At 45.3% G+C, this 27,478-nt stretch overlaps 1 protein-coding gene across 2 annotated transcripts; it reads left to right on the top strand.

The window, feature by feature from the left end:
* The first annotated feature begins 21,820 nt into the window (after positions 1–21,820).
* LOC142294886 (uncharacterized) lies at positions 21,821–26,832 on the top strand. Of its 2 annotated transcripts, XM_075337947.1 has the most exons (7): positions 21,821–23,321; positions 23,442–23,526; positions 24,581–24,688; positions 25,096–25,173; positions 25,757–25,857; positions 26,247–26,304; positions 26,412–26,832. In XM_075337947.1, exon 1 carries the CDS (start codon positions 21,928–21,930, stop codon positions 23,137–23,139), a length of 1,212 nt encoding a protein of 403 aa, XP_075194062.1. In that variant the 5' UTR covers positions 21,821–21,927; the 3' UTR covers positions 23,140–23,321; positions 23,442–23,526; positions 24,581–24,688; positions 25,096–25,173; positions 25,757–25,857; positions 26,247–26,304; positions 26,412–26,832. The 2 variants fall into 2 exon arrangements, with proteins under 2 accessions (XP_075194062.1, XP_075194063.1); XM_075337948.1 differs by lacking the exon at positions 23,442–23,526.
* The last annotated feature ends 646 nt before the right edge of the window (positions 26,833–27,478 follow it).

Raw genomic sequence — 27,478 nt, 5'->3', positions numbered from 1 at the left:
TGCTGCATACAGGACACGGCTCCTCCAGATAACTGAATAGGATAACTGAAGTGAGCACTAATATATATATATGAGTGCAAGCCAAAAATACATACTATATATAAGAATAAGGCTGCACATCAAACTTAGATAATGGTATAATGCCTCAAGCATATGGAAAAATATTGGAATATACAATGAAAAATGCTACTTGCTAATTTGAACATGTGAATAATGAATTGCATACCTGCCATGAATATTAGGAAAAAGGAGATATTTAGCAATCGCATTGATCAATGTAACTGAGCCCCAAGACCTCGTCAAGGTATATCTCTATATTGGGGTCCCTAGCTCTGTGACCCTAACTGTGTGTCATCTCATTGCAATTAAAAACTGCTGTGTGTGGAGAGGGGTAACTAAGGACTTTCTTATATAGGAGATGGAAAAAACATGGCCGAAAGGGGCGGAGCTGTGTTCACATTCAGAAAAAAAACTACATATAACTGAATAGGATAACTGAAGTGAGCACTAATATATATATATATGAGTGCAAGCCAAAAATACATACTATATATAAGAATAAGGCTGCACATCAAACTTAGATAATGGTATAATGCCTCAAGCATATGGAAAAATATTGGAATATACAATGAAAAATGCTACTTGCTAATTTGAACATGTGAATAATGAATTGCATACCTGCCATGAATATTAGGAAAAAGGAGATATTTAGCAATCGCATTGATCAATGTAACTGAGCCCCAAAACCTCGTCAAGGTATATCTCTATATTGGGGTCCCTAGCTCTGTGACCCTAACTGTGTGTCATCTCATTGCAATTAAAACCTGCTATGGGTGGAGAAGGGTAACTAAGGACTTTCTTATATAGAAGATGGAAAAAACATGGCCGAAAGGGGCGGAGCTGTGTTCACATTCAGAAAAAAAACTACATATAACTGAATAGGATAACTGAAGTGAGCACTAATATATATATATGAGTGCAAGCCAAAAATACATACTATATAAGAATAAGGCTGCACATCAATCTTAGATAATGGTATAATGCCTCAAGCATATGGAAAAATAAATGGTTTTGGGGCTCAGTTACATTGATCAATGCGATTGCTAAATATCTCCTTTTTCCTAATATTCATAGCAGGTATGCAATTCATTATTCACATGTTCAAATTAGCAAGTAGCATTTTTCATTGTATATTCCAATATTTTTCCATATGCATGAGACGTCTCCTCCAGAGTCCGGTGGTGGCTTTACACCATTCCATCCGACGCTTGGCATTGTGCTTGGTGATGTATGGCAGCTTAACACAGGACACAGCTCCTCCAGAGTCCAGTTTTGGCGGCTTTACACAGCTCTATTAGGCTAGTTTCACACTTGCGTTGGGTTGAATCCGGTCCGTTGCTGCGTCGTTTTGACACATCCGTTATTTTTGTGTTGTCAACAGATGCAACAGGTTCGTTATTTCACAGGAATTCGTTAGCTGATTCCTGTGAAATAACGGACCTGTTGCATCCGTTTGGCGTCCGTTAGGCGTCCGTCTAACGAAATGCGTCGGCTCCGTTTTTTAGTTTTTTTTCATTTTTTTCATTCTGGGCATGCTCAGTAGAAATTAGCAGAATCCAGTGGTGGATTCCGTTGTAAAGCACTTTGCAACGGAATCCGCCACCATAGGGATCCATTATAACTATTGGCGGAAGTAACAGAATCCGCTGCTCGGCGTCATTTTAACGCAAGCTATTAACGTTACATGCTGCGTTCCTTTCGCTCGGTGGAAGCAACGCAGCGTCGGCCAGCGGACGCAACGCAGGTACTTTTGGCACAATCCGTCACCCATACAAGTCTATGGGAAACAATGGAATCCGTTAACGAATTCCGCTGTTTTCCAAAATGGCGGATTGCAACTGAAGGAAAACAACGCAAGTGTGAAAGTACCCTTAGAGGCTCGGCATTGTTCTTGGTGATGTACGGCTGCTGCATACAGAACACGGCTCCTCCAGGTCCAGTGGCGGTGGCTTTACACCGCTACATCCAACTCTCAGCATTGTGCTTGGTGATGTACGGCTGCTGCATACAGGACACAGCTACACCAGAGTCCAGTTTTGGCGGCTTTACACCGCTCCATCCGGCGCTCGGCATTGTGCTTGGTGATGTATGGCAGCTGCATACAGGACACGGCTCCTCCAGGTCCAGTGGTGGTGGCTTTACACCTCTACATCCAACTCTCGGCATTGTGCTTGGTGATGTAAGTCTGCTGCATACAGGACACAGCTTCTCCAGAGTCCAGTTTTAGCGGCTTTACACCGCTCCATCCGGCGCTCGGCACTGTGCTTGGTGATGTATGGCAGCTGCATACAGGACACAGCTCCTCCAGAGTCCAGTTCTGGCGGCTTTACACCGCTCCATCCGGCGCTCGGCACTGTGCTTGGTGATGTATGGCAGCTGCATACAGGACACAGCTCCTCCAGAGTCCAGTTCTGGCGGCTTTACACCGCTCCATCCGGCGCTCGGCATTGTGCTTGGTGATGTACGGCAGCTGCATACAGGACACAGCTCCTCCAGAGTCCAGTTCTGGCGGCTTTACACCGCTCCATCCGGCGCTCGGCACTGTGCTTGGTGATGTATGGCAGCTGCATACAGGACACAGCTCCTCCAGAGTCCAGTTCTGGCGGCTTTACACCGCTCCATCCGGCGCTCGGCACTGTGCTTGCTGATGTATGGCAGCTGCATACAGGACACAGCTCCTCCAGAGTCCAGTTTTGGCGCTTTACACCGCTCCATCCGGCGCTCGGCATTGTGCTTGGTGATGTACGGCAGCTGCATACAGGACACAGCTCCTCCAGAGTCCATTGGTGGCGACTTTACATGGCTCCCTCCGACTCCAAGCATTGTGCTTGGTGATATACGGATGCAGATGCTCAGCTCTGGGACACCCATGATGCCATGAAGATTTAGTTGCTGTTTTTACACTGATGTCCTCTATAGACTTTGCAGTGAGTGACACAACAGAGAGCTGATCCATGCCCTGCAGCTCTTGGTGGCTGATGCGTTTGGTGGTCTGTCACTTTGTGGCTTTGCTGTTCTGTTTCTGGGTTGTGTGCAGAATTGGAACTGAGCTCCATTGACGTCAATCAAAATGAGCTGCAATACCGCACACAAGCCACAGTCAAGGGTGGCGCTGTTTTTGAAAGAAAGCAGCCATGTATCAGTAATCCTTGACAACAGTCATTCAGCAGGACCCATACTACCTGGATTTCCAGTCATTTATAGCACCTGAACCCGGAATAATGAACCTGAATAATTAGGAAAGGCGGTAACAGTATCTGCGCTGCGCCGTTCCTCCACAATCCCCCTCGTTCTGTCCTTGGGTAAGATTAGGTGGCCGTCGCGTGTCCTGGAGACGTTCCTGCCATGTGTTGTCGTTCATCGGATACTTTGTGACCTTTTGTATCATCTTCCAGATCTTCCCAAAATATCCGTATTATTGTTTTCATTCTTTGATACTTGTTTGTTACAATAGTAAGACGACTGAAGTTCGTGAATTAATATGAGGTCTTCTTAAAAAATCTTTAAATTTGAGACCTAAAATGGGGACAAAATGGGACCTAATTCACAACGACAGTCAGGTCCTCGCTATTAAATCATTGTTTTTTTTCCCCATATGCTCTTTTTATATTAAAACTAAAAGGAACAGATGAATAAAAAACAGCTTTTTTTCACCTGTGACATCTGTTGTCTCACTGCATTGCATGTACTGTATTCCCCCCTTAATGCCAATGCAAAACATAAAAACAGAAGGGAGAATGTATTGGTCGATTTCATAGCCCAACTAAAGTGGCGTAACTAGAGTCCGATAGGCCCCGGTGGAAAGATTGAGCCTGAGCCCCCCTACATGTTGGTCAGATGTATGGGGCGTCGTAGTGTTCTAAATCCTATAAAGACATATGAGTTGCCCCTCCCTCCCCCTTTATTGTGTAGTACTGACCCCCATTCTGTACTACTGTCCCCCATCCTGGTGTATGACCTCATAATGGCTATATCCTGGTATATATGTCCCCATCATGGCCCTATCCTGGTATATATGTCTCCATCATGGTCGATCCTGGTATATATGGTGTCATCCCGGTATATATGTTTCTCCATCATGGCCCCATCCTGGTATATGTCCACATAATGGCCATATAATGGTGTATAACCCAAACATGGATATATCCTGGTATATATGTCCCCATCATGGCCCATCCTGGTATATATCCACATCCTAGCCCCATCCTGGTTTACGTCCCCATCCTAGTATATATGTCCCCATAATGGCCCTATTGTAGTAAATATATGTCCCCATCCTGGTATAGATATTCCCATCATGGCCCCATCGTGGTATACATGTCTCCATAATGGGCCCATTCTGGTATACATGTCCCCATAATGGGCACATCCTGGTATACATGTCCCCATCATGGCCCTATCCTGATATTCATGGCCCCATCCTGGTATACATGTCCCCATAATGAGCCCATCCTGGTATACATGTCCCCATCATGGCCCTATCCTGATATTCATGGCCCCATCCTGGTATATATGTCTCCATAATGGGCCCATCCTGGTATACATGTCCCCATAATGAGCCCATCCTGGTATACATGTCCCCATAATGGCCCCATCCTGGTATAGATGTCCCTATAATGGTTGCATCCTGGTATACATGTCCCTATAATGGTCCCATCCTGGTATACATGTCCCTATAATGGTCCCATCCTGGTATACATGTCCCTATAATGGTCCCATCCTGGTATACATGTCCCTATAATGGTCGCATCCTGGTATACATGTCCCTATAATGGTCGCATCCTGGTATACATGTCCCTATAATGGTCCCATCCTGGTATACATGTCCCCATAATGGCCCCATCCTGGTATACATGTCCCTATAATGGTCACATCCTGGTATACATGTCCCTATAATGGTCGCATCCTGGTATACATTTCCCTATAATGGCCCCATCCTGGTATACATGTCCCTATACAGTGATGGTCGCATCCTGGTATACATGTCCACATAATGGCCTCATCCTGGTATACGTCTCCATAATGGCCTCATCCTGGTATACATGTCCCCATTACAGCCACATCCTGGTACATATGATACCCCGTGTGCCGCACACAGTAAAAAAAAAAAACAAACCAAAACTATTATCCTTCCCTTCCCCTCGCTCCCCCAATGTCCTCCTCTGACGATGGCATGCCGCAACTGACCAGTGTGTAAGCGGCGCAGCGCATGATGTCACTGTGCACCCATTTACAGCGTGGTCAGCTGCTGGGTGCCGGCATATTCTCTGCTCCCCACACCCTGGATTATGGGCGTGGGGAGCAGTGAATATTCATAGCCTTAATCGGCGGCCGGCACATCGCAGTGCAGAGACCCAATGAGTCTCTGTGCTGCAATGTATTTTAGCTGGACGTACATCCCCTGAAACAAGCAGTGGGGTCGGCGGGCCCCCTGTACCCCCGGGCACGGTCGCGATCACTGCGACCACCACCGTTGCACCCTTGCCCTTCCATATTGATGTCTTATTTTAATGTTTATACGGGCTCATTCAAACGAGCGTCTTACATGAACAAGTGCTGTACGAGTAACAATCATAGTGGACAATGTCATACAATTGACTGTTTAGATGACAGTCCGAGAAATCGCAGCGTATCTCAGATGAGACTCGCCCATTCAAATCTATGGCTGCACAAATTATGATTGTTATTATCAATTGTTACCGCCCTCTACTGATTAGATTGTCAGCTTCCTGGCAAACATGCAATGAATATGACTGAACAGCCATAAACTGCAAGAGTCCTTGAGTATAGGACGAGTATCATAACCTGAAATCCCCTTTATTTACTTGTCCTCATTTGTCATCACATCTATGAAAACAAGAAAATAACACTATGTACTGAATGCTATAATGTATCCAGCGATATATAATACCGCAATACAATGCCGGCTGGGTTATCCTCAAGAATCTATCTGCACATCGCACAGCACGGAGCGATGATTGTCACTCAGAAATATTCCCAAGCTAAATACTGGACTGACATTCAATACATCACCAGGCAAAGAACTAAATGTAGCCACAGAACAATGTACACCCAGCAAGCACTGGACAAGAGGAAGAGAGGACAGTCTTATTAATTAGTGAATAGTGATGAGCGGGCACTACCATGCTCAGGTGCTCAGTACTCGTAACTAGCGATAAGCGGGCACTACCATGCTCGGGCGCTCAGTACTCGTAACTAGCGATAAGCGGGCATTACCATGCTCGGGTGCTCAGTACTGGTAACTAGTGATGAGCGAGCACTACCATGCTCAGGTGCTCAGTACTGGTAACTAGTGATGAGCGAGCACTACCATGCTCAGGTGCTCAGTACTGATAACTAGTGATGAGCGGGCACTACCATGCTCAGGTGCTCAGTACTGGTAACTAGTGATGAGCGGGCACTACCATGCTCGGGTGCTCAGTACTGGTAACTAGTGATGAGCGGGCACTACCATGCTCAGGTGCTCAGTACTGGTAACTAGTGATGAGTGGGCACTACCATGCTCAGGTGCTCAGTACTGGTAACTAGTGATGAGCGGGCACTACCATGCTCAGGTGCTCAGTACTGGTAACTAGTGATGAGTGGGCACTACCATGCTCGGGTGCTCAGTACTGGTAACTAGTGATGAGCGGGCACTACCATGCTCGGGTGCTCTGTACTGGTAACTAGTGATGAGCGGGCACTACCATGCGCGGGTGCTCGTAACTAGTGATGAGCAGGCATTACCATGCTCGGGTACTCGTAACTAGCGATAAGCAGGCACTACCATGCTCGGGTGCTCGTAACTAGTGATGAGCGGGCACTACCATGTTCGGGTGCTCAGTACTCGTAACTAGTGATGAGCGAGCACTACCATGCTCGGGTGCTCAGTACTGGTAAAAAGTGATGAGCGGGCACTACCATGCGCGGGTGCTCAGTACTGGTAACTAGTGATGAGCGGGCACTACCATGCACGGGTGCTCAGTACTGGTATCTAGTGATGAGCGGGCACTACCATGCTCGGGTGCTAAGTATTGGTAACTAGTGATGAGTGGGCACTACCATGCTCGGGTGCTCAGTATTGGTAACTAGTGATGAGCGGGCACTACCATGCGCGGGTGCTCGTAACTAGTGATGAGCGGGCACTACCATGCTCGGGTGCTCAGTACTGGTAACTAGTGATGAGCGGGCACTACCATGCGCGGGTGCTCAGTACTGGTATCTAGTGATGAGCGGGCACTACCATGCTCGGGTGCTCAGTACTGGTAACTAGTGATGAGCGGGCACTACCATGCTCGGGTGCTCAGTACTGGTAACTAGTGATGACCGGGCACTACCATGCTCGGGGGCTCTTTACTCGTAACAAGTGATAAGCAGGCACTACCATGCTCGGGTGCTCAGTACTTGAAACTAGGGATGAGCGGGCAGTACCATGCTCGGGTGCTCAGTACTGGTAACTAGTGATGAGCGGGCACTACCATGCGCGGGTGCTCGTAACTAGTGATGAGCGGGCACTACCATGCTCGGGTGCTCAGTACTGGTAACTAGTGATGAGCAGGCACTACCATGCGCGGGTGCTCAGTACTGGTATCTAGTGATGAGCGGGCACTACCATGCTCGGGTGCTCAGTACTGGTAACTAGTGATGAGCGGGCACTACCATGCTCGGGTGCTCAGTACTGGTAACTAGTGATGAGCGGGCACTACCATGCTCGGGGGCTCTTTACTCGTAACAAGTGATAAGCAGGCACTACCATGCTCGGGTGCTCAGTACTGGTAACTAGTGATGAGCGGGCACTACCATGCTCAGGTGCTTAGTACTAGTAACTAGTGATGAGTGGGCACTACCATGCTCAGGTGCTCAGATGCTCGAAACTAGTGATGAGCGGGCACTACCATGCTTGAGTGCTCAGTACTGGTAACTAGTGATGAGCGGGCACTACCATGCTCGGGTGCTCGGTACTGGTAACTAGTGATGAGCGGGCACTACCATGCTCGGGGGCTCTGTACTCGTAACTAGTGATAAGCAGGCACTACCATGCTCGGGTGCTCAGTAATCGTAACTAGTGATGAGCGGGCACTACCATGCTCGGGTTCTCTGCACTGGTAACTAGTGATGAGCGAGCACTACCATGCTCGGGTGCTCAGTACTGGTAACTAGTGATGAGCGGGCACTACCATGCTCGGGTGCTCAGTACTGGTAACTAGTGATGAGCGGGCACTACCATGTTTGGGTGCTCAGTACTGGTAACTAGTGATGAGTGGGCACTACCATGCTCAGGTGCTCAGATGCTCGAAACTAGTGATGAGCGGGCACTACCATGCTCGGGTGCTCAGTAATCGTAACTAGTGATGAGCGGGCACTACCATGCTCGGGTGCTCTGCACTGGTAACTAGTGAAGAGCGAGCACTACCATGCTCGAGTGCTCAGTACTGGTAACTAGTGATGAGCGGGCACTACCATGCTCAGGTGCTCAGTATTCATAACTAGTGATGAGCGGGCACTACCATGCTCGGGTGCTCTGTACTGGTAACTAGTGATGAGCGGGCACTACCATGCTCGGGTGCTCTGTACTGGTAACTAGTGATGAGCGGGCACTACCATGCTCGGGTGCTCAGTACTTGTAACTAGTGATGAGTGGGCACTACCATGCTCGGGTGCTCAGTACTGGTAACTAGTGATGAGCGAGCACTACCATGCTCGGGTGCTCGGTCCTCGTAACTAGTGATGAGCGGGCACTACCATGTTCGGGTGCTCTGTACTGGTAACTAGTGATGAGCGGGCACTACCATGCTCGGGGGCTCAGTACTGGTAACTAGTAATGAGCGGGCACTACCATGCTCGGGTGCTCAGTACTGGTAACTAGTAATGAGTGGGCACTACCATGCTCGGGTGCTCAGTACTGGTAACTAGTAATGAGTGGGCACTACCATGCTCAGGTGCTCAGTACTGGTAACTAGTAATGAGTGGGCACTACCATGCTCGGGTGCTCAGTAATGGTAACTAGTGATGAGCGGGCACTACCATGCTCCGGTGCTCAGTACTGGTAACTAGTGATGAGCGGGCACTACCATGCTCAGGTGCTCAGTACTGGTAACTAGTGATGAGCGGGCACTACCATGCTCGGGTGCTCAGTATTGGTAACTAGTGATGAGTGGGCACTACCATGCTCGGGTGCTCAGTACTGGTAGCTAGTGATGAGTGGGCACTACCATGCTCGGGTGCTCAGTACTGGTAACTAGTGATGAGCGGCCACTACCATGCTCGGGTGCTCTGTACTGGTAACTAGTGATGAGCGGGCACTACCATGCTCGGGTGCTCTGTACTGGTAACTAGTGATGAGCGGGCACTACCATGCTCGGGTGCTCAGTACTTGTAACTAGTGATGAGTGGGCACTACCATGCTCGGGTGCTCGGTCCTCGTAACTAGTGATGAGCGGGCACTACCATGCTCGGGTGCTCTGTACTGGTAACTAGTGATGAGCGGGCACTACCATGCTCGGGGGCTCAGTACTGGTAACTAGTAATGAGCGGGCACTACCATGCTCGGGTGCTCAGTACTGGTAACTAGTAATGAGTGGGCACTACCATGCTCGGGTGCTCAGTACTGGTAACTAGTAATGAGTGGGCACTACCATGCTCGGGTGCTCAGTACTGGTAACTAGTAATGAGTGGGCACTACCATGCTCGGGTGCTCAGTACTGGTAACTAGTGATGAGCGGGCACTACCATGCTCCGGTGCTCAGTACTGGTAACTAGTGATGAGCGGGCACTACCATGCTCAGGTGCTCAGTACTGGTAACTAGTGATGAGCGGGCACTACCATGCTCGGGTGCTCGGTCCTCGTAACTAGTGATGAGCGGGCACTACCATGCTCGGGTGCTCTGTACTGGTAACTAGTGATGAGCGGGCACTACCATGCTCGGGGGCTCAGTACTGGTAACTAGTGATGAACGGGCACTACCATGCTCGGGTGCTCAGTACTGGTAACTAGTGATGAGCGGGCACTACCATGCTCGGGTGCTCAGTACTGGTAACTAGTGATGAGCGGGCGCTACCATGCTCGGGTGCTCAGTACTGGTAACTAGTGATGAGCGGGCACTACCATGCTCGGGTGCTCAGTACTGGTAACTAGTGATGAGCGGGCACTACCATGCTCGGGTGCTCAGTACTGGTAACTAGTGATGAGCGGGCACTACCATGCTCGGGTGCTCAGTACTGGTAACTAGTGATGAGCGGGCACTACCATGCTCGGGTGCTCAGTACTTCTAATGAGCAAATGGACACTCGGATGGGCTTGACTCGAGTATCGAGTATAATGGAAGTCAATAGGAAACTCTTCCAAAAAAATACTCAAGATTCCCATTGACTACCATTATACCGGGTAGATGAGTCAAGTCCGTCCAAGCATCGAAGTGTTTGATACAAGAGTTGCGAGCACCTGAGCATGGTAGTGTCCGCTCATCACTAGTTACGAGTACAGAGCACCTGAGCATGGTAGTGTCCGCTCATCACTAGTTACGAGTACAGAGCACCTGAACATGGTACTTCCCATTCATCACTAGTTACCAGTACTGAGCACCCGAGCATGGTAGTGCCCGCTCATCACTAGTTACCAGTACTGAGCACCCGAGCATGGTAGTGCCCGCTCATCACTAGTTACCAGTACTGAGCACCCGAGCATGGTAGTGCCCGCTCATCACTAGTTACCAGTACAGAGCACCCGAGTATGGTAGTGCCCGCTCATCACTAGTTACCAGTACTGAGCACCCGAGCATGGTAGTGCCTGCTCATCACTAATTACCAGTACAGAGCACCCGAGCATGGTAGTGCCCGCTCATCACTAGTTACCAGTACAGAGCACCCGAGCATGGTAGTGCCCGCTCATCACTAGTACGAGTACTGAGCACTCGAGCATGGTAGTGCCCGCTCATCACTAGTACGAGTACTGAGCCCCCGAGCATGGTAGTGCCCGCTCATCACTAGTTACCAGTACTGAGCACCCGAGCATGGTAGTGCCCGCTCATCACTAGTTACGAGTACAGAGCACCTGAGCATGGTAGTGCCCGCTCATCACTAGTTACGAGTACAGAGCACCTGAGCATGGTAGTGCCCGCTCATCACTAGTTACGAGTACTGAGCTCCCGAGCATGGTAGTGTCCGCTCATCACTAGTTACGAGTACTGAGCACCCGAGCATGGTAGTGTCCGCTCATCACTAGTTACCAGTACTGAGCACCCAAGCATGGTAGTGCCCGCTCATCACTAGTTACGAGTACAGAGCACCTGAGCATGGTAGTGCCCGCTCATCACTAGTTACCAGTACAGAGCACCTGTACATGGTAGTGTCCGCTCATCACTAGTTACGAGTACTGAGCACCCGAGCATGGTAGTGTCCGCTCATCACTAGTTACGAGTACTGAGCACCCGAGCATGGTAGTGTCCGCTCATCACTAGTTACCAGTACTGAGCACCCGGGCATGGTATTGTCCGCTCATCACTAGTTACCAGTACTGAGCCCCCGAGCATGGTAGTGCCCGCTCATCACTAGTACGAGTACTGAGCACCTGAGCATGGTAGTGCCCGCTCATCACTAGTTACGAGTACTGAGCCCCCGAGCATGGTAGTGCCCGCTCATCACTAGTACGAGTACTGAGCACCTGAGCATGGTTGTGCCCGCTCATCACTAGTTACGAGTACTGAGCCCCCGAGCATGGTAGTGCCCGCTCATCACTAGTACGAGTACTGAGCACCTGAGCATGGTAGTGCCCGCTCATCACTAGTTACGAGTACTGAGCACCCGAGCAGGGTAGTGTCCGCTCATCACTAGTTACCAGTACAGAGCACACGAGCATGGTAGTGCCCGCTCATTACTAGTTACCAGTACTGAGCACCCGAGCATGGTAGTGTCCGCTCATCACTAGTTACCAGTACTGAGCACCCGAGCATAGTAGTGCCCGCTCATCACTAGTTACCAGTACTGAGCACCCGAGCATGGTAGTGCCCGCTCATCACTAGTTACCAGTACTGAGCACCCGAACATGGTAGTGCCCGCTCATCACTAGTTACCAGTACTGAGCACCTGAGCATGGTAGTGCCCGCTCATCATTAGTTATCAGTACAGAGCACCTGAGCATGGTAGTGCCCGCTCATCACTAGTTACCAGTACAGAACACCCGAGCATGGTAGTGCCCGCTCATCACTAGTTACCAGTACAGAGCACCCGAGCATGGTAGTGCCCGCTCCTCACTAGTTATGAGTATTAAATAAATAATTACAAGAAACATATTTGGTTCAAAAAGCATATAGTGACATATTTACAGACAAATACAATTGCGGGGAGGTCCTCTCCGCTACATTACATTAATTACATGAGCCAACGCTTAATGCCAATATTTATTATTTATATTACACTGGTCAACACAAAAAAATCATTCACAAAGGTAATATGTCTGTTTTATGGAGTTTGATCTGCTGATTCAAAAAATCTGCTTAGTTTCCTCTACCACATAAAGTTTCTGAGAGAGAAGTATTTTTGCTATTCCGTTATTTCTTTTTCAATGTATGGGGGGCCCCGCATGTCATATGCTCAAGATGTTCAAATGGTCTTTGTGACTGGTTAAATATGAGGAAAGTGGCTATGCCATTTGCTGTTCCCGTGATTGGGAGAGAACCCAAAAATCCTAGTGATGACAGCTACTTTTGTTTTGTCAAACTGAAGGGCTTTTCTACAAAGAGCAAACATAAGATTAATTACCCTGAACTTGAATCTGCGATTAGGCCAGTTCCACATGATGGGACCTTGCCAGTTCTTGTACCACCATTGTCTGGATTGGATGAAAATGAAGTAGAATATGAAGACTATAGGGCTGAAGCTACTGGCAAAGACATGGCAACCTCAAGTCAAGATAAGTATGTACCTGATGGAGCAGCCAGAACGCTTTACTCAACATGAATTTAATGATCTCATCAGAGACCTTTCATTGTCATAAGATCAAGCTGAACTTCTTGCGTCTAGGTTGAAACAGAAGAATCTTCTTCATGATGATGTCAAAGTGTGTTATTACTGAAACAGAAGTAACACTTTAACACAATTTTTCACAGTTGATGGGCCAATGGTGTACTGTAACAATGTGAATGGCCTCTTTGAAGAACTGAATCAGGAGTACAGTGGAACCTTGGTTAACGAGAACAATCCGTTCTGGGCGTGTGCTTGTTAACCAAGTTACTCATTCAGCAAAGGAAGATTTCCCATAGGAAATCATTGCAATGCAGACAATTCGTTCCACAACTTGTTAAATGTCCCATCCTGGTCTCCTATTGTGTCATTCCACACATGCACAAACACACACAAACACGGAAAAACACACACACACAAACTCACAAGCACGCACATATTATGCTCACCTTACCTTCCGTTCCATCGCCGGTCTCCTGGGACTTGCTGTTCACCAGTACGGGCTGTGTATCGGGTAACCATGACGACGAGGGAGGAACTTCCGCACCCAGAGCGTTGATGTCAAAGGCAGGAGGCGCTTGACTCTGATTGGTCAGCGCGCTGCCTTTGAGTAGCGGTGACAGGGGAACTTCGTGGCTCGTCACGCAGCCTGCCGATACACAGTCTGGAGCGGCGAACTACAGGACCCAGGAGGCCGACGATGGAATGGAAGGTACACATATTATGCTCACCTTACCTTCCGTTCCATCGCCGGCCTCCTGGGTCTTGTAGTTTGCCGCAAAGATTCCTCCCTCGTCGCGATGTACACAGGAACTACAAGAACCATGAGGCCGGCGATGGAACGGAAGGTAAGGTGAGCATAATACTGTATATACGTGCGTGCGTGTTTGTTTGTGTGTGTTTTGTGCGCGCTTGTATGTGTTTGTGTGGACTGCAAGAGCGGGTCAGATCGTGGTGGATGTACGGAACCGGAAGTGTGTGCGGTGAGAATTTCGCTCATACAGCAAAGCTTTCTCGTAAACCGAGTTACAAATTTACAGAAAGCTTTACTTGTTAAGCAAAATTCTCGTTAAGTGGGTTACTCGTTAAGCGAGGTTCCACTGTATTTTGTTGCAGATTGGCGATTGTTTATTGACTCATCCCAGAGACGTTTGGAAGCAGTGTTGGTTCCCAATGGAAATATGAATCCATCAATCCCTATTGCTCACTCATCTCATCTGAAGGAAAGGTATGAAAATGTGTCAGTTGTTTTGGATCCTATACAATATAAGCATCAATGGAATATCTGTGGAGATGTGAAAGTGTTTGGTCTGCTAATGGGAATGCAAGGAGGGTTCACCAAATATTGCTGCTTCTTGTGTTCATGGGACAGTAGAAATAAAGTAGAGCGTTATGTTCCTCATGATCGGGGACAGAGAAACATCTATGCTCCAGGTACTGACAATGTTCAGCAGAATCCTTTAGTTTCTCCAACAAAAACCTTTCTTCCTCCACTACATACAGTTAGGTCCAGAAATATTTGGACAGTGACACAGGTTTTGTTATTTTAGCTGTTTACAAAAACATGTTCAGAAATACAATTCTATATATAATATGGGCTGAAAGTGCACACTCCCAGCTGCAATATGAGAGTTTTCACATCCAAATCGGAGAAAGGGTTTAGGAATCATAGCTCTGTAATGCATAGCCTCTTCTTTTTCAAGGGACCAAAAGTAATTGGACAAGGGACTCTAAGGGCTGCAATTAACTCTGAAGGCGTCTCCCTCGTTAACCTCTAATCAATGAAGTAGTTAAAAGGTCTGGGGTTGATTACAGGTGTGTGGTTTTGCATTTGGAAGCTGTTGCTGTGACCAGACAACATGCGGTCTAAGGAACTCTCAATTGAGGTGAAGCAGAACATCCTGAGGCTGAAAAAAAAGAAAAAATCCATCAGAGAGATAGCAGACATGCTTGGAGTAGCAAAATCAACAGTCGGGTACATTCTGAGAAAAAAGGAATTGACTGGTGAGCTTGGAAACTCAAAAAGGCCTGGGCGTCCACGGATGACAACAGTGGTGGATGATCGCCGCATACTTTCTTTGGTGAAGAAGAACCCGTTCACAACATCAACTGAAGTCCAGAACACTCTCAGTGAAGTAGGTGTATCTGTCTCTAAGTCAACAGTAAAGAGAAGACTCCATGAAAGTAAATACAAAGGGTTCACATCTAGATGCAAACCATTCATCAATTCCAAAAATAGACAGGCCAGAGTTAAATTTGCTGAAAAACACCTCATGAAGCCAGCTCAGTTCTGGAAAAGTATTCTATGGACAGATGAGACAAAGATCAACCTGTACCAGAATGATGGGAAGAAAAAAGTGTGGAGAAGAAAGGGAACGGCACATGATCCAAGGCACACCACATCCTCTGTAAAACATGGTGGAGGCAACGTGATGGCATGGGCATGCATGGCTTTCAATGGCACTGGGTCACTTGTGTTTATTGATGACATAACAGCAGACAAGAGTAGCCGGATGAATTCTGAAGTGTACCGGGATATACTTTCAGCCCAGATTCAGCCAAATGCCGCAAAGTTGATCGGACGGCGCTTCATAGTACAGATGGACGATGACCCCAAGCATACAGCCAAAGCTATCCAGGAGTTCATGAGTGCAAAAAATTGGAACATTCTGCAATGGCCAAGTCAATCACCAGATCTTAACCCAATTGAGCATGCATTTCACTTGCTCAAATCCAGACTTAAGACGGAAAGACCCACAAACAAGCAAGACCTGAAGGCTGCGGCTGTAAAGGCCTGGCAAAGCATTAAGAAGGAGGAAACCCAGCGTTTGGTGATGTCCATGGGTTCCAGACTTAAGGCAGTGATTGCCTCCAAAGGATTCGCAACAAAATATTGAAAATAAAAATATTTTGTTTGGGTTTGGTTTATTTGTGCAATTACTTTTGACCTCCTAAAATGTGGAGTGTTTGTAAAGAAATGTGACAATTCCTACAATTTCTATCAGATATTTTTGTTCAAACCTTCAAATTAAACGTTACAATCTGCACTTGAATTCTGTTGTAGAGATTTCATTTCAAATCCAATGTGGTGGCATGCAGAGCCCAACTCGCCAAAATTGTGTCACTGTCCAAAGATTTCTGGACCTAACTGTATAAAGTTGGGATTGATTAAAAACTTTGTGAAAGCCAAAGACAAATTCACAAGGGCTCCAGAACATTTCACAGAAATTCTCTAGCATTTCTCCAGAAAAACTGAAGGAAGAGGGATTTGTGGGTCCTCAGATCAGAGAGCTGATGAAAGGATAAGGCTACTTTCACACATCCGGTTTGAGCAGTGCAACTCAATCCGGCTGTGAAAACTATGCAACGGATGCGGCGAAAACACCGCATCCGTTGCATAAGTTTTTACATGCGGCCCGTCCGTTTTTTTCCGGTTGCGGCATGCTACTGAGCATGCGCAGTGGAAAAAAACGCATGCGGCGACCGGATGCGTTTTTTTCCGCATCGCGCCGCATCCGGCCTCCATAGGTATGCATTGAAAAATGCGCCGCAGCGGCCGGATGCGGCGCGATGCGGTGTTTTTTGCCGGAGCAAAAAACGTTGCAGGGAACGTTCGATCCGGCCGCAGCATTGGCTAAATCTGCCGCATGTGGCAAAAACCGGACCGAACGCAAGCCCCTGCGGCACAATACGGCAATAATGTAAGTCTATGCAAAAAAAAAACGCAACCGGCGTTACAAAAGCCGGTTGCGGTTTTTCTGCAGAACGCCGTATTGTGCCGCAGAGCAAAAATCCGGATGTGTGAAAGTAGCCTAAGGAATTGAGATCTTGGAAAAGCTTCAAGTGGATCTGAGAAAACTCCTTACGAAAAAACAAATCTCCAGAATATGTTGAAGGTGCTGAGGAACTGCTAAATGCACCCAGTGTCTTGGATGTCGCATGTCTCTGAAAATTCACATTTTGATTTCTTCCCTCAAACTCTTGGAGATGTAAAAGATGAACAAGGCGAGCGGCTTCACCAGCACATTACAGTAATGGAACAATGACCCAATGATGGCGGATACTGCTGCATGTTATATAGGGACATCCCTGAAAAATCCGATCAGCCACAGTCTAATGTCAGCACTTTTATTTTCTGCTCATATTTTGGTTTCTATTTTGCAGGTGAAATTATTTTGGTTCAATAAAAACTTTTTTTTTTTTTTTGGTAAGGTGAAGCATTTTTTTCTGGTATGTAGATTACTGTTTTCCCAATGTCGCCAGTATATTTCCTATACCTTATAATAATGATGCTGCTCCATGGAAACTATACGTGCTACAGAAAAACTATATACAGGACAAAAAGATGATTCAGAAAAGTAAAAAGTCACCTGTGATAATTACAAAAAATATTTTTTGTAGACCTGTGTAATTAGATATTATTATTTTAATTATCAATTATTTAATTTTATATATATATATATATATATATATATATATATATATATATATATATATATATAAAATTAAATTATTGATAATTATCAATAATTTAATTTTATATATATATATAAAATTAAATTATTGATAATTTTCAATAATTTAATTTTATATATATAAAATTAAATTATTGATTATATATATATATATACATAAAATATATATATGTATATATATATATAATCAATAATTTAATTTTATATATATAAAATTAAATTATTGATAATTATCAATAATTTAATTTTATATATATATAAAATTAAATTATTGATAATTTTCAATAATTTAATTTTCTATATATAAAATTAAATTATTGATTATATATATATATATATATATATATATATATACATATATATATTTTATCAATAATTTTATTTTATATATATATAAAATTAAATTATTGATAATTATCAATAATTTAATTTCATATATATAAAAAAATTAATTATTGATTTTATATATATATATATATATATTATCTATAATTTAATTTTATATATATAAAATTAAATTATTGATATATATATATATATATATATATATATATATATATATATATATACACATACACACACACACACACACACAGTACAGACCAAACGTTTGGACACACCTTCTCATTCAAAGAGTTTTCTTTATTTTCATGACTCTGAAAATTGTAGATTCACATTGAAGGCATCAAAACTATGAATTAACGCATGTGGAATGAAATACTTAACAAAAAATTGTGAAACAACTGAAAATATGTCTTATATTCTAGGTTCTGCAAAGTAGCCACCTTTTGCTTTGATTACTGCTTTGCACACTCTTGGCATTCTCTTGATGAGCTGCAAAAGGTAGTCACCGGAAATGATTTTCACTCCACAGGTGCGCCCTGTCAGGTTTAATGAGTGGGATTCTTGCTTTATAAATGGGGTTGGACCATCAGATGTGTTGTGCAGAAGTCTGGTGGATACACAGCTGATAGTCCTACTGAATAGACTGTTAGAATTTGTATTATGGCAAGAAAAAAACAGCTAAGTAAAGAAAAACGAGTGGCCATCATAACTTTAAGAAATGAAGATCAATCAGTCCGAAAAATTGGGAAAACTTTGAAAGTGTACCCAAGTGCAGTGGCATAAAACCATCAAACGCTACAAAGAAACTGGCTCACATGAGGACCGCTCCAGGAAAGGAAGACCAAGAGTCACCTCTGCTGCGGAGGATAAGTTTATCCGAGTCACCAGCCTCAGAAATCGCAGGTTAACAGCAGCTCAGATTAGAGACCATGTCAATGCCACACAGAGTTCTAGCAGCAGACACATCTCTAGAACAACTATTAAGAGGAGTCTTTGTGCAGCAGCCTTCATGGTAAAATAGCTGCTAGGAAACTACTGCTAAGGACAGGCAACAAGCAGAAGAGACTTGTTTTGGCTAAAGAACACAAGGAATGGACATTAGACCAGTGGAAATCTGTGCTTTGGTCTGATGAGTCCAAATTTGAGATCTTTAGATCCAACCACCATGTCTTTGTGTGATGCAGAAAAGGTGAACGGATGGACTCTACATGGCTGGTTCCCACCGTGAAGCATGGAGGAGGAGGTGTGATGGTGTGGGGGTGCTTTGCTGGTGACACTGTTGGGGATTTATTCAAAATTGAAGGCATACAGAACCAGCATGGCTACCACAGCATTTTGCAGCGGCGTGCTATTCCATCCGGTTTGCGTTTAGTTGGACCATCATTTATTTTTCAACAGGACAATGACCCCAAACACACCTCCAGGCTGTGTAAGGGCTATTTGACTAAGAAGGAGAGTGATGGAGTGCTACGCCAGATGACCTGGCCTCCACAGTCACCAGACCTGAACCCAATCGAGATGGTTTGGGGTGAGCTGGACCGCAGCGTGAAGGCAAAAGGGCCAACAAGTGCTAAGCATCTCTGGGAACTCCTTCAAGACTGTTGGAAGAACATTTCCGGTGACTACCTCTTGAAGCTCATCAAGAGAATGCCAAGAGTGTGCAAAGCAGTAATCAAAGCAAAAGGTGGCTACTTTGAAGAACCTAGAATATAAGACATATTTTCAGTTGTTTCACAATTTTTTGTTAAGTATTTCATTCCACTTGTGTTATTTCATAGTTTTGATGCCTTCAATGTGAATAGACAATTTTCAGAGTCATGAAAATAAAGAAAACTCTTTGAATGAGGTGTGTCCAAACATCTGGTCTGTACTGTGTGTATATATATATATATATATATATATATATATATATATATGTAGCTTAAATATATTAAGTATATTTCATAGGTATCAATCCCTTTACAATACTGAAAATTTAATGTTTAGAAAAAAAAATGTCAAAAGGATGGATTAACTGCAAAAAATATTTATGTTGGGGTAGCTGTCCCTTTAAAAGGGACATTAGTGCAATCTTACTCAAGCTAATAATATTTAATGAATAAATTCTGTGCAAAGAGCAAAAAGTATTTGGGTCACTTTTCCTTTAACCCCTTCAGCCCCGGGGCACTTTCCGTTTTTGCGTTTTTGTTTTTTGCTCCCCTTCTTCCGAGAGCCGTAACTTTTTTTATTTTTCCGTCAATCTTGCCATATTATGGCTTGGTTTTTGCGGGACAAGTTGTACTTTTAAATGAAACCATAAGTTTTACCATATGGTGTACTGGAAAACAGCAAAAAAATTCCAAATGCGGAAAAATTGCAAAAAAAGTGTGATGGCACAATAGTTTTTGGGATGTTTTATTCACGGTGTTCACTATATGGTAAAACCGATGTGTGGGTATGATGCCTGAGGTCGGTGCGAGTTTGTAGACAGCAAACATGTATAGGTTTACTTGTATCTAAGGGGTTAAAAAAATTCACAAGTTTGTCCAATAAAAGAGGCGCACGTTTTGCGCCATATTCCGAAATACATAGCGTTCTTATTTTTTGGGATCTATGGCTCAGTTATGGCTTATTTTTTGCGTCTCGAGCTGACGATTCTAATGGTACCATTTTTGCGCAGATGCTACGTTTTGATCGCCTGTTATTGCATTTTGCGTAAAACTTGCGGCGACCAAAAAACGTAATTTTGGCGTTTGGAATTTTTTTGCCACTACGCCGTTTACCAATCAGATTATTGATTTTATATTTTGATAGATCGGGCATTTCTGAACGCGGCGATACCAAATATGTGTATATTTATTTATTATTTTAACCCTTTAATTTTCAATGGGGGGAAAGGGGGGTGATTTGAACTTTTAGGTTTTTTGTTGTTTGTTTTATTTTTTAAAACTTTTTTTTTTACTTTTTTTTTTTTATTTTACTAGTCCCCCTAGGGGGCTATAGCGATCAGCAATCCGATCGCTATTATCTATCTGCTGATCACAGCTATACAGCTATAAACAGCAAATTCAGTCACTTTCTTTTTCCCTCTGTTCCGTGCCGAGGGAAAACGAAAGTGAAACATCATAGCTGCAGGCGTCATCACATGACCCTGTGCTACGATGGCAACTACCGATAGTCACGTGATCACGCACGTGACTTCCGCTGGGGGCCGCGGTAAATAAAAAACATGGCCGCGCGCATTTAGATCTTGCTGCCAGACTTTGGCAGCAAGATTTAAGGGGTTAATGGCCGCGGGTGGAAGCGACTCCACCCGCGGCTAGCAGGCACACATGTCAGCTGTTGAAAACAGCTAATATGTGTGCCGACCGCCGTCGCCTGCCCGCGGCAGGGGGCGGGGCTTAACGGGACACGCTCCATGACGGATAGATCCGTCCATGATCGTGAAGGGGTTAAAAGTGCAATCTGCACAAAAAATTATTTGATATATTAAGTGGATAAGTTCTGTGCAAAGGGTAAGTGGCATATTGTGGCACATTGAGATCGATATCCCTTTAAGAAGGCTGTTTATGTCATTTCATACAATTAAACAGATTAATCTATCAAATGATTACATTGAATACAAAAAAACATGCAGTAGGATATTGTACAAATCAAGTAAAAAGCTGGAGTTTTCCCATAGGTTTATCTAAAAATACATATTTTATTGGAAGTTGTAGAAATCAATTAAATAATTCTTGTCATTTTTGCATATTTCATAAAATTTCCATTAAAAAAAAAGTTATAAGAAGCAGTTTCCAAAAATGATTTCGATTATTTAAATAAATAAAAATGTGAGGTCTCTTCCCCATCATACATACATCAGCCATTAGCAGCGGGGGCTGGGGCTGTGATGTCACAATCGAATGGAACTCTGATGTCACCTTCCGCTCTATGACATCACAATGGGGTTGCTCTATGTAAAGCCTGAGCGCAGGCCAGAGCTGTTTTTCGTGACTCCCTGTTGTTGGTTGCACACAGCTACAGGAATACGAAGGAGAAATAAATCAACGCTATTTCAGCGCGATTTCAAAGCGATTTTAACGCTATTAAACGCAATTTCAACGCGATCATGAGGATGCATAGGCGTCCACATCATGGCCAGCGGCTGCTGGTCAAGGCTCTCTCATCTTCCATGTCAACTGGTTCCAAATTTCTGACCCGACTGAAGAAATCCTATCGCAAGAGGACAGCACTGAGGAATTCCTTCCTGGCCATGAAATCCGCCACCGTTCCAGCGATCAGGAGCTTCAGGTTGGTTACAAGAAAAAGACGTCAAGACGACGTCATCAGCCAAGACCGAGGTGAGAAGAGCCCAACCTACATAGTAGGTGATACTGGATCCACTTCCAGCATTGCAAAAAGTGGAGCGAATCCTGCACATCCAGAAGGTGCTGGAGATACACACGAGAGACTGCCAGAAGAAAGACCCCGGGACAGTCTGAAGAGAAAAGCATCAACCACCGAGGACATTCAGTCCAAGATGCTGCCACCGGCCAAAAGAGCCGCTACAGAAAACTTTTCGGATCTATGTAGAGAAGGATCCCCGGACCGGGAGACTCCACCAGTGGAGACCCGATCAATGGAGATCCCACCAATGGAGACCCCACCAATGGAGACCCCAACAATGGAGATTCCACCAGTGGAGATCCCACCAGTGCATATCCCACCAATGGAGACCCCACCAGTGCATATCCCACCAGTGGAGATCCCACCAGTGGAGATGCCTGGTTTCTGGAGTCATGGGGACAACCTGTCTCCAGAGCACTTATCCATCCTGAGGAGCACAGGCGAGGCGGGCATGCTGGATGATGACATCATTGGCATGGCCCAGGAGCTGCTGCAGCATCAGTTTGAGGGTTTTGATGGCCTGCAGTCCCCGGCGGTTCTTTTAGTGCCAGGGTACTGCGTACTGCAGAATGCCGTACAGATCCACTATGATGAGGAGAGGGTGCACTGGCTGACTACCTGCTTCAAAGATGGCCAAATCTTGGTGGCCGACAGCATCAAAACTAGAAAACTGTCGCCATCCATCCGTCAGCAGATTATCAACATGTACGGTGTTGTGGTCGATGAGCCCCTGAAACATCTGAGCTTTCTCAATGTGGACCAGCAGAAAAACTACTATGACTGTGGGGTGTTTGCTACAGCGTTTGCCTACGAGTTTCTGGCAGAAGGCGGTGACCCCACAGCTCGGTTCCAGCATCAGGAGATCAGAGCTCATCTACTATCCTGCCTGAAGAACGGCAGGATCACCGCATTTCCAAAGAAGGTTAGGAAGTGACTCCATGTCTATAAACGACATGTAGAGTCTATCAGAAGTGACTCCATGTCTATAAACGACATGTAGAGTCTATCAGAAGTGACTCCATGTCTATAAACGACATGTAGAGTCAATGACGGTCCAAAAGACCGCCCCGACCTTCAACCGACCACGACCCTGGGCCTACAGACCAGTCTGCACCGGTAAGTAACCATGGAATTTCCATTATGCCTCAATATAGTGAATGTAGAAATATGGTGGCTGGGGGGGGGGTGCTGCCATTATTGGGGGGTGTGATCGTTATTGTTTTTACTTTTTATTAGAAAAAGAGCACAAAGCGAGTAAATTCGCCTTCATGGAGGCCCAGAGATGGATCACAATGGACGCCCTCAGCAAACCCTAAATCACGTAAGTTCCTTCTTACAGGATTAATAATTTGTATTCTCATATCTTATTATATATAACTTTCCAGTAAAAGAGGATTTTTCCTTAATTTATATAGTCAGTCCCAGATTCCTTTGTCTCTGATATGTTCCCAGCAATCAGAGGACAGGGGTCACATCAGGGGAGAGCTACAGTATATAACACCAGGATGGGGGCCATGTAATACCGGGATGGGGGCCATGTAATACCGGGATGGGGGTCATATAATACCAGGGTGGGGTGTCATATAATACCAAGATGGGGGCCATATCATACTAGGATGATGCCAAGTAATACCAGGATGGGGGTCATGTAATACCAGGATGGGGGTCACTAATATCAGAATGGGGGTCATATAATATCAGGATGGGGGTCATGTAATATCAGGATGGGGACCATGTAATATTAGGATGGGGGGGCCATATAATACCAGGATGGGGGCCATATAATAACAGGATGTGGACACATATACAAGGATGGGGGATAAAGATACAAGCATGGGATGGGAAAGCTGGTTGCTGAGGCAAAGAGGCTCTTTCCCTCCTCACTCAGCTTTCCATGCTCTACTATACATCTTTCTCTCAGATCCCAGCTTTCAAGCTTTCCCATGCTCTGATATCATGGGAAAGCTGGCTTCTGAGGGAAAGATGTATAACAGACCATGGAAAACCTGGGTGATGAGGGAAAAATGTATAGCAGAGCATGGGAAAGCTGGGTTGTGATGGAACGATGTATAACACAGCATGGGAAAGCCAGGTGCTGAGGGAAAGATGCATAAAAGAACATAAGAAAGCTGGGGGGCCCCGGTCCAAATTTTGCATCAGGGTCCATCAAACTGTAGTTACACCACTCGGTCACATCCATGAAAAGAGCTTAAAAATCTCTGGTGGAATGAAAGCTGCGTGCTCATTGGTTGCTATGTGTAAGCACAGGTTTCCTGTCTGATATGTTGGAGCTTCTGTCTCATTGTATCCTTATTGTATACTGAGGTTCTGTCACTTTCTGTAAAAATATACATATGTGTTTTATGTTTCACCAGAGGCTGTAATGAAGAAAGCGAGGCGCAGAGTCCAACCCTCTCCTGGTCTCAGCGGTGACTCCCGACCAGAGACGGGTCACATCGTGCGACCACAAAACCTCACATAAGGTAAGATCATTATAAAAGGAGTGCAAGTGTGTAATGTGATTAATGTCAGAAGCTAATAACAACAGCGGCCATGACACCACATTGTTCTGACGCTATTGAACAATGTGGTGTCATGACCGCTGTTATTATTGTTATTAATAGTGAAGATTCTCCTGGAAGATGAGAGGAGAAGTGATCATTAGTATCCATTAATAATCTGCCTGCAGCCACCACTAGGGGGAGCTCCCATTCATTGCAATGCACAGGCTCCACTGCTCCCCCTAGTGGCACCCAGAATTATGACCAGTGACAGAGAGCAGACAATTTGAAGCTTTGTGTGAGAAAAAATGAGCTCCAGCTCCGAAAAAAATATACTATGAGTTTAATTAATGCAGAATTATAACGTGTTTTCTGTTTTTTGTACACAGGGGCGTGAACAAGAACAACGCCCAGGACACGGCTATAATAAATATCGGTGTGTCGCCATGGACCCAAATATATTCCAGGTAAGAAGAATATAATAACTGGTAGAGAATGGGAGTAGGAGGAGCAGCCAACACTAGAGAGGAAAGAGAGCGGATTCAAAAGGATCTAGACACTCGAAGAATGGGCCGAGGAGAATGGGGTTTACCAAAGACAAGTGTAAAGTCCTACATCTGGGTAATAGAAATGTAAAAAGCACATACAGTATAGGAGGAATAAAACTGGACGATAGCACCGGGGAAAAGGACTGGGGCAGAATAGTAGATCCCAGATTTAACATAAATTTGGGATCTACAGTCCTTCATTATTTCCAATCAGTCCCAGATTCTTTTGCTGAGAACATATCAGGGACAATTGGAGGACTGGAGTCACATCCATGAAGAGACAGTAGACCTCATTTATCAAAAACTTTCCATAACAACCAATCAGAGCTCAGCTTTCATACCTTAAACATCCCTGGTAGAATGAAAGCTGCGTTCTGATTGGTTGCTATGAGTAAGGACAGGTTTCCTGTCTGATATGTTGGAGCGTCTCTTTGTATCCTCATTGTATACTGATGTTCTGTCACTTTCTGTCTAAATATAGTTGTGTTTTCTGTTTTCTCAGAGTCTGTAATGGACAAAGCAGAGTCTGACCCTCTCCTGGTTTCAGCGGTGACTCCCGACCAGAGACGGGTCACATCGTGCGACCACAAAACCTCACATAAGGTAAGATCATTAAAAAGGAGTGTGATTGTGTAATGTTATTAATGAGAGGAGCTGATAATAACAGCGGACATGACGCCACATTGTGCTGACACAGAAGAATAAAGATTCTCCTGGAAGACGAGAGGAGACGTGATCATTAGTGTCTATTAATCATCCAATCCGCTGCGTCACATCCTGACTGCCTGCAGCCACCACTAGGGGGAGCTCCCATTCACCGCAATGCACAGGCTCCACTGCGCCCCCTAGTGGCACCCTGATTTATGACCAGTGACAGAGAGCAGAGAATTCGGAGCTGTTTATCAAAAAACTGAGCTCCAGCTCCGAAAAAAATATAGTATGAGATTAATCAATGCAGAATTATAAAGCGTATTCTGTTATTTTGTACACAGGGGTGTGAATAAGAACATTTCCCAAGACGCGGGACCCATGGACCCAAATATATCCCAGGTAAGAAGAATATAATAAGTGGTAGTGACCGGGGGTAAATCGTGTGCCCCTCTCTGATGTGTAATATTCGGCTGCTCCATGACCAGTTCTGTTTCCTCTTTCTACAGATCACTGCTCCAGAGCGGGGGGTCCTCTGTGCCCCCACAATGAAGACGGGGTACGGCTGGGGAAGACGACTATGACAAGTCAATGATGTGGCGGCCGCCATGTCAGGAGCAGATGACGCTCCTCAGTACGAGGCAGATTCCGGGCTCGGTCTCTGTTCTCTTTACTTTCCGCAGTCAGATGCAATCACAGAGTAAGTGACTCTTCTGCTGCGTCCACCGCCATCTACGGCACATGCTGCCATTATCCAGCACATGGGCGGCACGGCGGCTCAGTGGTTAGCACTGCAGTCTTGCAGAGCTGGGGTCCTGGGTTCAAATCCCACCAAGGACAACATCTGCAAGGAGTTTGTATGTTCTCCCCGTGTCTGCGTGGGTTTCCTCCGGGGTCTCCGGTTTCCTCCCACACTCCAAAGACATTACAGATAGGGAATTTAGATTGTTATCCCCAATAGGGATAGTGAATAAATATTATTATTATTATTATTATAACTGGCCGTGTGTACGAGTCTCCTTCATCCTGACTGTATATTTAGTATGGAAGGTGGTGACCCCAGGATATTTGGGGTGCTGTATAGTAATAGTGTTACTGTCTTATATATTTACCCTCCGCTTGTTCCCAGCTGTCATACACAGATCTGTATATACCGTAGATGACACATAATATATTGTATATACTGATCAGAGGGTTTCTGGTCGGCCATCATATTCATCCATCAGACTTGGAGTTTAGGGTGTTCTGCCTGATTGGATTCATCCCATCAGTCTCCGAGTTTCTGCTACAAAACCCGCCAAAATTGAGATTTTATCACAGGCAGAAATGGCCAGAAACCATATAACAGCTCCGCTTATCAACGTCCTTCCAGTATTAGGAGGTGTGAAGTGGAGGAGTACTGCATGACCTCCATATTACACAGTAACACACGGGCAGGGCTGGTCTTCATGGTGAACATTACCTGTCTGGTAGATCATCCATAGAAGTGTAACTGGTGGAGGCTCAAAATCCCGATCCCCATCACTGCTGAGAATAAGAGGCCAACAAAATTCTGGGATGTATCAAGACAAGCATT

Source organism: Anomaloglossus baeobatrachus, chromosome 3 (genome assembly GCF_048569485.1).
Source record: "Anomaloglossus baeobatrachus isolate aAnoBae1 chromosome 3, aAnoBae1.hap1, whole genome shotgun sequence".
NCBI classification, from domain to species: Eukaryota; Metazoa; Chordata; class Amphibia; order Anura; family Aromobatidae; genus Anomaloglossus; species Anomaloglossus baeobatrachus.
Note: the sequence above shows the minus strand (reverse complement) of the source record. Positions and strands in the feature narration are given on the sequence as shown.